Source organism: Gallinula chloropus (assembly GCF_964237585.1).
Source record: "Gallinula chloropus genome assembly, chromosome: 3".
Classification (NCBI taxonomy): Eukaryota; Metazoa; Chordata; class Aves; order Gruiformes; family Rallidae; genus Gallinula; species Gallinula chloropus.
In genome coordinates, this window is record NC_140087.1 from 46,882,900 (window position 1) to 46,894,058 (window position 11,159).

Consider the following 11,159-nt stretch of genomic DNA (forward strand, 5'->3'; position numbering starts at 1 on the left):
AACTGATAAAGGACAACTCTTTCTTTGCATCTTATTAAAAACTCCTCCCATTTTACACCCTGACAGATATCACCTTTTCCTCTGCAACATGTCAGAAGGATAAACAAAACCCAAAAAGTCAACCATTTCTCCCTCAGGCTGAACCTCAACTACTATTAGAATCATTCTAATTCCTATATAAACAGTTACATTTTAAAGACATTAATTTTGAAACATGAGGTACTCAGAAGTTTCACAAGGATGAACAAAATCACATTCAAGAAGCCTCTGTGGTGACATACATTTTAGCTGTGACTTTGGCTTGTAACTTCAGGTTAAAACCCACAATACCAAGTGCCAAATTTAAGATACTGTTGGCCCAGTTCTTCGCATAATTAACCATCTTACACATCTTCCTTCATTACAAACACAGTTATCCATGATTTTATTGTGCCCAAAAGCACAGAGACTTGTGCAGCAATCCGATCTCTCTCTGGTGGTGTGGTTGTCTTTGTCTAGGTCTAGTTAGCAGCTAACTGTGAAGACTACTCGGGTTTCAGTAACTTTCACAGTATGACAGCGTTGATCAGAGACCAGCAGGCAGCTACACACAATACAATTTTTACCCTTTAACCATTCAATTGTGAATAACTGAGGATTAAGTTATTTGGATTTTTAATGCAGAAATGGTAACAAAACCAAATGAAACTGGGAACTTTTCTAATTTTACACAGTTAATATGTGCAAACATTTTGAAAACAAACTTCTGAATCTATTTTGAAAAAGGGAATGTGTTTTCTTTCCAGCATGAAGGCATCTGACGCATTAATTTCCTACCTTCCCAGCAATTTTGAGAAAACACTCTGTAAGAAAGCAAACTATAAATTCAGAATTTACTGTAAACAAGCTGCCAGTTGCAATGACCTGATCACAAAGAAACGTACTTAGATTTATAAAAGTAAGCTAACACAGCCCTAATTTGAAAGGGAAGTAATCAATAACAACACGGACTAGCTGGGACAGTTTGAGGTGGCAGTCAAGAAGACTAAAGAAATATGAGACTGGAGGTAAATCTACAATGCAGATAAGTAGCACACATCTGAAGCAAATCTCTCAATTAATACCTATGACAAGCTTTGTCTTACTCTGTGACCACACCTCTCACATTCCCACTGGACTGGCTCTCAGTCCATAGGAACAGACGTGACAGCGAGTCCAAAGCAGAGCTCTGGAAATACGCATAGATAGTAGAGACACCAAAATCTAAGCACCTCTAGACAGATTCGCTCCTGTTGTGCTATGTTATGTGCTAACAGAGACCCAGGAAACCCTCCCCGCACAAGTCAAGGTCTGTGCTGGTGGAACTAAGCAACACTGTTTTGCCTGCAGTTTGGGAAAGATCAAGATGTTCTTGTTAAATCTGAGTTTGAATAAATCCCAGGCACTACTACCATCTTTGTTTTAGTGGGAAAAAACATCTCATTTCATTAACAGATTGTAGAGATGCTTGTGAAGGGTCAACAGTTCATCAAAGAAAACAGAACACAACCAAGACAGAACTCAAGTGGTTGCAAAGCCTTCTTGCCCTGTCCGCCACCTGCTATTCATTCCGTAAAGCATCACTAGTCTGATCTCTACCTAAAGCTTATTTTTTTATATATCCATTTGCAGTCTCAATTGATACTTATGCCCTAAAACTTTGATTTCTCAGACCAGTCCAAAAACTCCTTCAGGACCTAGTTTCAAGTCACAGCTGCTGACCTTATTAATGTTTTTGACAATTACAGTAGTACAAAAGAAGTTGGTCCCACAGAGGCATAAGCTGATTGATCTAGCTGAAGTGAGAACGACAGGTACATGGATTGCCTCTGAAACAAAAGAAAGGACAAAGATTTGGGAGATTTGTTGGACAAGCACTTAGGTACATTGAGGGAACATGGGGTTTCTTCATGAGATCTCAAAAGCCCTGGTATCGCAAGCAAGTAATTCTTACAATAACACCACCTTTAATGTCAAATTGACATAAATACAAATAAATTTTAGTGTAATTAACAGATTAAACTGGTATGCCCAAGGTTTTACACAGTGCAACTGTTTAAGCTTTAAGTGAAAATAAAAATATAAGAGTTTTATTAAATAGAAAACATGTATTTGGGAAACTGTTCCTCAGAGTCTTACCCAACAGCATATTTTCAACAGGTACTAGGGTTACATAAAGTACTGGGGGTACAGCCAGAGGGAACAGCAGGAAGAGGCAAATGAATTGTTAACACCTTGCTTCCTTAATCCCTGCAACAGAGCCCATTAACCTTGCTTCTTTGAAAGGACTGCCCTCATTGGTAACAAACGGTATGAATAAAAGAAACCAGTAAGAATGAAGGAAAACTTCCGAACATGAACAACAAGGCAGCATTCATTACATAGGAAATGGAACAGCCACGCAAGTATATGTTACACCAGTGTGTCCAGAACACTAGAACACCCGTTGCCTGTGTGTTTTCCTGTTTAACAAGCAACTTGTTGTCAGAATTAGTAAAAGCACTTTTCTACCATAAAACTCAAGAGAATGTGAAAGCCTAAAGCCCAAAGTGATAAGCACCAGAAACATGCCTTACAAGCTACTGAAAGGATGACAATAAACAGGGATTCTGTTCAGGTACTTAATTTCTCCAACTTCTCAAAAATCTGAAAATCAATAGCACCAGGGTCAAACATGTTGGTACTCCCATGAACATTCCACATTAATAATACCCTATTACTACAAACACAGAAGAACACTTTCCTCTCTTTGAATATATTACTGTATCTTTTGACATATTAGTGGTAGAAACCAATATATTTAATCACAGAACACGCACAGAGTTTTAGCCACCATCATCGACAATACAGATCCATCTAGAAAAGAGTAATTTTTAACAATCAGAAGCACAACTGTATAACCATTTGAAAACTGGGAGCAGGCTGTATTACAGCTGCATTGAAACAAAAGCCATTTTAAAAAAAAATTAAAAATTAATCAACCATACACAATTATCTAAACTGGTATTCAGCAAGGATATTGCTGAGAAAAACTTTGAGACTTTTTTTTTTTTAAATACCTTGCCTTACAGGCTTTAATTACTACAGCAAAATGCTTTTACCTGCAGAAACTGTTAGTAATGCAACCCGGAGAGCTACAAAAACACCACCTATTTACTACTTTAAAAGTATCTGGAATTAAGAATTACTTAGCAAAGAGAACACCCCATACCCATCCTAGTTACATTAAGCTTAAGATTTTCACATCTTTCTAACCTTTCTTCAGGGACAAGTATAGTTAAAAAGGTTATAATTATTCCAAAAAGAAGAGCTTGGCACTCAACTACAAAATGAATAGGACAGCGGAAGGGCACAGAGGGTCCTTCTCCTTTCCCAGTGGGATAGCTGTAGGAAAACAGCCTCTAAATACACAGATCTCTGCTCAGAGTGTATGTGCAAGGAAAAAAAAAACAACAAAACTATACAAGACAAGAAAAACAGTGCGTGAGGTTTCCCTGGCTGCAAGCAACTTTGCAGATTTCTACACTGGCTGCATGATATAGAAATCTCTAACTATTTGAGAACTTTAAAGAAAATAATCTAGTAACCCAGTTCAGAGATGCACAAGTATTCATGTAAGAGAGCTTGCACCGTCGTTTTTTCCTCTTTGGCCCTCATGGTTTTCCCTTTTTTACAATCATGTATTTTATCGGAACTTTACGGTCATTCACATTTTCTATTAATTAGATTGAAATAGAGCAGAAACTTTATAATATGAAAGGCTTATTTAGTTTCAAGTGGTTCATCAATGAAGTTTCTTAAACTACTGCTTGCAAAGACAATTAGAAAAAAAGAGTTTAAAATTCTTTCACTTTGTGTAGCAGATGTTCAAGATAGGCTATTTAAATTTGTCTTTGTTAGAGGTGTGCTAAACAACTCAAATAATTCAGACAATCTGCAAACAAGATTTCTGACAGGTTGTGAATAACAGTCAATTAGTACCATAACTTCTGAGATTAATTTTTAAATCAAGGCATTCCTGCCTCCACTCAAAAAAAAACAAAAAACCCAACCAAAAACCCAAACACAACAACAAATCCACAACAAAAAAAGCAAAAAACCATACCACATGAACTCAATCTCTAGTGTGTATTTCCCAAATTAACATCTGTTTGGTCTTAGTTCAACTGTAAAAGCCAATGTCCATTAAATCAATTTATTTAGTTCTTTTTCTGGATTTGGAGGGGAGGGAGGAGGGAAAGACATGTTGTCCTAAGACTGCAAATCGTTTGTACATTAAACAACAACTGTATTCTTATTTGGAACAATAAATTTATTCCACTACACTGTTTATTATTCTTGATAGTACATATAACAACAATAAATATTTTCCACACAGCTATTTCTTAAATTCCCATGATACCTACATCATGTCCTGAATTGCAAAAATGAAAACAGATCAACAATTGAGTGACTCTCACACAGTAAATCAATCACATGTTAGTCTATAAACTCTGTGAGTTTAGAAATACTAACACTATTTCATGTCATTCAATAGTTTGATTCTGGATACTAAGAAGTTATGAAAGGCTGTAAAAAAAACAAGTGAAAAATGGAATTACAATATTTCGGTGATACACTGTTTAGAGGACAATCCCATTACAAGAAAGCTTCACAACAGCTGTTTTTACCACCATCTAATTACATCAAACTTCTTAAGTTACCGTGGTTAAGCCACAGCAATTTTATACTACGGGTCCCTTTCTACAATACTGGTATACTAGTAGTTCTATACTTCAGATGAGCATTGGGAGATAAAATGAGGACATTAAAAATTCACTGCTATAAGCAAGTCTGATGCATTAACTAGTCGATAAAATTTGGGTAAAAATATCTCATGTAAGACATATAAAGACTGCCATGGCACTTGCAATACACTTGAATGTAGAAACCCAGAGGTGTGGTAATTGAAGTATGACAACAGAAGCACTGACAAACTGGCAATATTTTGCTTGGTCTTTAAATAACCAAACATTTAGCCATCATATTATGCAACACACATTAGATATACTCTCCCCAGATTAAAAAGAAAATAATTATTATGCCACAAAACTTATCTAACTTTTTCTTTATGAAAGAGTGATACGTTAAATTTAAAACTGGGTCCTTTAAAAAGTTAGCATCTGTGTCAATTTTTACTTTGTCCCAAATGATCTTTTAATAACATGGTAAGAGAGACTCTTAAACCTTTTCATATGTTTAAACTAATTGAAATCTTGTGCACAGGTTATATATAAAGAAATTAGGTTGCAATTAAGCATAGTTATTAATGATACTTAAATCTAATTGTTGTGACTATTATAGACCACAGACAAGGTCAATTCTACAACTCAGAAAACTTTAGCTCTAAGGAAAAAAAATGCCACCTGAATTATATGCATAAAACCCACTTTTGTAGTGATACAGCACTAATCATACTTAGCATGTTCTTCCATCTAAAAAACCCAGCTGTTTCCAAAAGGAGAAATTAAAAACCTATCCCTCTCCGTGAATCATTACATTTATTTAGTAAATGCAGTAAAAACACATTAAGCAAAATCAAAAATAGTCTTAAAATAACTTAAAAGAAACACTCTGTAAAATGTAGTGCTTATAAGCAAATCCAAAATGTAAAAGTAATTTCAGCAATTACTGCAGAGTCCTCACACTAATTGCATAAACACCAAATATGGTTTAACTTCTGCATATCGGCAGTGAGGTTTGGATAACTTAATTTCAGATTTTTAGTCAAGATTGCTTCCCTCTCACCTGTGTGCATCAGAAGGAAAAATGCTAAGTGTCATCTAAAAAGGAAACTCATAAGGAAGACAAGACATCCCTCTCCTAATCTGGCTACAGGCTGGAGAACAGAAAGAAGAAAGAAAAATTATTATTCCCTCTGAAACAATACTGGGGAATCGCAAGAATATCTTTGCAGCAGCACAGGGACATGGGGTGACAAGATGCTTGGTTGTTATCACTAGATCTGAGGCAGTAAGTCACAGACAACCACAAGAACGTCTGTACAAAATACATTTCCACTCCTCTCTTGCCTGAGCAAAGACTACAGTCTAAGAAGACTTCTTCACTGGCTCTCTGCTTGTTCAAGTTCTCACATGTCACAAAGTACATCTGCATTAGTACTTAGTACACATAAGGAAAGAGAACTTTTGCAAAATCATGTTTGTTGCATGAAGCTGTCCTAGAGTGCACAAACTTGGTTCCTTTCAGATGAAACTAAAACCCACAGGATGTACTCCAAGGAACACTACCACTGCCAAAGGATCACAAGACCAGACAGGAGCCAGTCCAAAGAAACACTCACTTCGCTTTGCAAACGTACTGAATGTAGATAGGCACCTTCATCACCCATTATTTCATCCTATGAATCCACTCTCATTGGACTGCATTACTTGCTTATGGAGGCCCAGCCACTGTGCTTCAGGGTCTCCTTTCACATGGGAGGTAGGACCTGACTGCATGTGAGTTTCACCGAGATTCTCAGACTCTGCCTCCTCTTGGGTTCTGTGTCTCCCGTTGACCAAAATTCTCACTTCCAGCCTGTCATCTCCACCCCACCCCTTTGATCATTCACATGTAACAGCTTGCTCTTCCTCGGTAGGACCTACTCTCACCACACTGAAACATCTTCTGCTGAAGACGACTCAAAGCCCAAGTATCACCATTCTTCATTAAATAAACAATTCTAGCATTTCTTAATTTCGCCTGCCATCTGATTTCAAAGCACTAATAACATCGTGGATTCATCATTTAAGCACACAGAAAGACAGAGCACTGAAGCCAAACTGCGTGGCATCGCATCAAATCTCTGCTCCACAGCAGGGTTAAAAGCTTACAAACCATATAAACCCTCAGCCCTCTATTACTGCCCTGGATACAGTACTAAGGATAATAAAGCAAACATTTTCTCAGTGCATTTCACAGCCATTAAGAAATGTAACTCTTGCCCTAACACACCCTGCCTTCCCCAGCCCCTTTCAGAGTCTCAGCTCATACAGAGACTGCCAGCTCAACTTTCCATCCTCCCCACTCACTTCACTTGACACCACTTTGTAATGGCCCATCTCATTTGCTGGCTCCACAAAACTGTTCTCCATCCTGGTACTTTAAAGTCATCCTCATACCCCTTGACTGAGCTGTGAATCACAGAGAAATCGACAAACCTTCCTGGCTGCTGAAGGGACCAGTTTTAAAAGGTCCTAGGCTATATCCACATGACTAAGCAATTTGGCACAATAGAAGCAGGTCAACTGAAGCAGCTGGTGCCTAGGCCCCTGAGTTTCCAGCACATAGGGTTCACCAGTTTTATTTCAAATTAAATTCAGTCTGGAGCATCAGAATGAAAGATGCACCACACACATGGTTCAGGGCTGTCAAGAAGGGCCAGTTGCTGGGATTCACTCAGTGCCTACCTGGAGAAGAGATCCCACACTCATTTTCCTGCAGAAGGAAGCTTGTTTCTACCTACCAAAATCATCCTGCAAACTGAGCCAATGAGTAACAAGTGTGGATGATCAGAGAATTCCCTTTAAAGCTGTAATAGCATGATAGCCCATGGAAGCAGGGTAGTTTTGCCCAATCTTTTTGGTACAGAGAAAGAATATTTAGCTGCCAAAATAAAAAGGGTCTACTGATCATATTCCAACTTTCAGAATTTAGATTAAGGTTGGATACTTTTTCTTGCAACAATTAAAAAAACACATTTCTAAACTTTGATTCTCTTCCTTTGGAGCAAGGTCAGGGAAGAACTAGTACTTACATGAAAAGTACAACCATTGAATTAAATGCTTACAACTTCTTGATATGGGATTTTAGAAACAACCAAAGCCAACAACCAGAAAAAAGAATATTATGACACAAAATAATAAGGATAGTATCAGATCTAATAAATACAAATTAGAAATAAAAAATCCCACCACTTAAACCTACATGGTTACCTATGGCAAGAAGGATAAGAACCACCACACATTCAGTCAAAGTTAAAAAGGAAAAATGCATGTCATTAAAAGCCTTTACTCAGAAAAGAAAATAATTGCTGGCAAAACTTACATCAAAACGTCAACTCAGTAGGCTTTTTTCCAATTAATAAAGAGTAAAACAGCATCAGGAGGAAAACCTTTATTTTACATTTCAGAATTTCAAATATTCAGTAAGACATTGAGTTTCTTTGTACATTGTCCTTTTCTGGAACCCAGTGATTAGCATATACATATCCAGTGCTCACAGAGTTGATATCAGAGTGTAATAAGAACCAGTGATATTACATAAAGGAACTGATGTCATGTAAAAGAAAATTACTGGGATCGTCCTAATCATTTTCTAATACATTTGAGAGAAAGTTACACAAAATAACCAAAAAAGGAAACCAGAGAACCAAACTGGGTAAACAAGAAGATGGGGAGGAAAAATAATTTAAATTTTTAAACAGTTCCTGTCATGTAAAATTTGATTTGTTATAAATGTAGGTATACATTCTAAAATAGGAAGTAAGCTTTAAGTTTCACATGGTTTAGCCCATTTTCATGTGCAATACCCATAATGCATCCTGAACTGCAATTTGTACAGGAGTAATAACAGAATAATAAACTTTTTCTCTCATTCTCTTGGCTTCTTTGACATTTGATGTCAATCTGCAATAATAAAGCTAATAACGATCTTTGTCTTCATACACTGCTATTGAAACAAAGCATTTCTTTGTAAGTTAAGGGGTAATTTTGTTCCCACTATTCTAGTCTGTATCTTTCTGGGCTAGAATCGCAGAAGCTCATGACAAAAATCACCCTATAATCCAGAACACCTTCTCTCTGCAAGAGAAATTATGTTCTTTAGGAAATATTCGCGTGTACAAATACAACCAAAGCAGAGCAGCATGGAAGATTTCACCCAAAGTTCATTACATGATGCAAATGCCAGATATTTCCAGAGGCTTCTCATTCAAAGCTTAACATATAGCAATCTTCCCAAATTTGTAAATCACATGGTGACACATTATAAAGCAACATCTCAAGAATTTACAGGAGTTCAAATGTAACAGAAAATTATTCTTCAGACTGGGTTATAATTAGGAACATATTCTTTAATCATATGGTTCCAGGTCTGGAAAGTCATTAGGTGATGTACGCTGAGCTTTATGCAAGTATTATGCTGATTTTAGGGGGACTACTCCTCACATTTGCAAGACAAGCTGAGCCACAGTGAGTGACTTTGATGTGTAGGAAGTTTCACACAAAGTATCACACCCGCAACAGCTTCCAGACAGCTTTCAACCGCGCACCTCTATTACTACCTCTTCCAGCTGCCACAACAGCCTAGTTAGTCTGGTAGGTGGGTAACACCAGCTGCAACAGCAAGGTTAATGAGGAATTACTGAGTCTAACTTCCTCTTCACTGTGCCACCCCTATAAACAGGGGCAGTGAGGGCTAAGTATTAACAAGACCAAGCTTTTAATGGCGATTAATTCCATATGGTCAGATTACCTCACTGCAGACCAGAAGATAAATCAAGAATGCTCATACATGCAACCACATAATGCCACTGCACACAGCATGTGATAATACATCAGAAGAACTTTCTCTTAAAAGGTGGAACTTACCCCTCTTCTGAACCCAGCCTTCCTTCACAATGGTAACATCGCTCATGATGGCTCCACTCTGAACCCCCAACTCAAATGAGTATTTCTTTGAGTTATCAGCTTGTCTGTTTGGCTTCTCTTCTGCCTCTCTTCCCAGTTTCTACTGATGAGTCAGCCTGGAAGGAAATATTAAAGAAAGAATTTAAGTCTTTTCTGTTCTTCTCACTTGACAGCCAACAAAAAAGTCTTTGTTGATGTCTTCGACTGACTGAGCTCATATTAAAAATCTGCCTTTTTTTTAATTAACCATATAACAGAATCATGTTTCTAGTCTTACAGCACATTTTCCATGAATATTGTAATACTTTAAAGAGGCGGAACGTGTTAAATTTTAAGTCGCATGGCACTTTTATAAAATGCACACAATAGAATTCTCTTGTGCTAATGCAGAGGATGCTGTTAAATAAAAGGGTGCTGGTATCACTTCACACCTTCACCACTTCAACTCTGAACCCACAGGAGCTTTAACCATTTCCACATTTCTCAGAATCCCTGCAATGGACAAGTGGTTCCTCTGTTACGGCTAAATATTAAGAGTGCAAGAAAATGGAAAGAAAAGCTCTGTAAATGAGCTTAAAACCAAAACCTATGGATATGGTTATCCTCATAGCTGCTAAAATCTGTAATAACCAGTTTACCAGCCATGCAATTAGTTTCTTTAATGCTTGAATTAAAAACAAAACAAAACAAAACAAAACCCACAAAGGCTACAGAAATATAACAGTCTTCCTACTTCCACTATAACTTCACTACAGCTAACACAAATCCTCGACTTAACACAAGTTTTTAAAAAAACAACTTCACCTGCGAGTAAACTAACATAAAAACAACTTCTTAGGGTATAAATTAACCAAAAAATCCAATGTTTAGTGTCTGAAAAGAGGGAGCACACATTCTCTCAAGGCTTTAGGCCAGGCAGTGACAAGGGTGCTCTTTTCCCTACAAAGCTCAGCGTGCAGGGGACAGAGGGGAAGTTAGCCCTAGAACATAGGACATGTCACTCTCAGAAGCCACAACCCTCTCTTCTGACCGCCTCACTCCACATACCTAACAGCTGTGAAGAAGAGATAAATTGCACTACAATCAAGTAAGAAGAGAAGCCAGAGGGCAGGAGAGGTTTCCTTTTACCAGCAGACTGCCTTTCCCCTCCATCCTTCAAAATAAAGAGAAGCATCCAAATAATGCTCACCTAGAAAAGGATGGGAAGCCAAGGAAAGGGATTTCTCTGATGGCTGAGGAACGTCCTTCTATGGCTGTACACATGTGAGTACTCACATGTGCATTGTGCTAGCACAGAACAGGAACCTGCCCAGCAGTTCAGTACTATCAAATGCAGCACGTTCAGCTGACTGACCGACAAATGTAAACACATGATAGAAACAAATCCAACTGCACGAGAAGCAATCTGTGCAATGAATGAATGGAGAACGGACTGGGAGGTAAACTGGTTTAATCCAACCAAGTAGGGGC

At 37.7% G+C, this 11,159-nt stretch overlaps 1 protein-coding gene across 1 annotated transcript in view; it reads right to left on the reverse strand.

The window, feature by feature from the left end:
* Positions 1 to 9,696, reverse strand: part of AKT3 (AKT serine/threonine kinase 3) — a gene marked incomplete at its 5' end in the record, with an annotated part of 143,192 nt that extends 133,496 nt beyond the window's left edge. Inside the window, one exon of the mRNA XM_084261784.1 lies at positions 9,651 to 9,696. Coding sequence (XP_084117910.1) covers positions 9,651 to 9,696 — 46 coding nt within the window. The remainder of the gene's footprint in view (positions 1 to 9,650) is intronic.
* Positions 9,697 to 11,159: the final 1,463 nt, after the last annotated feature.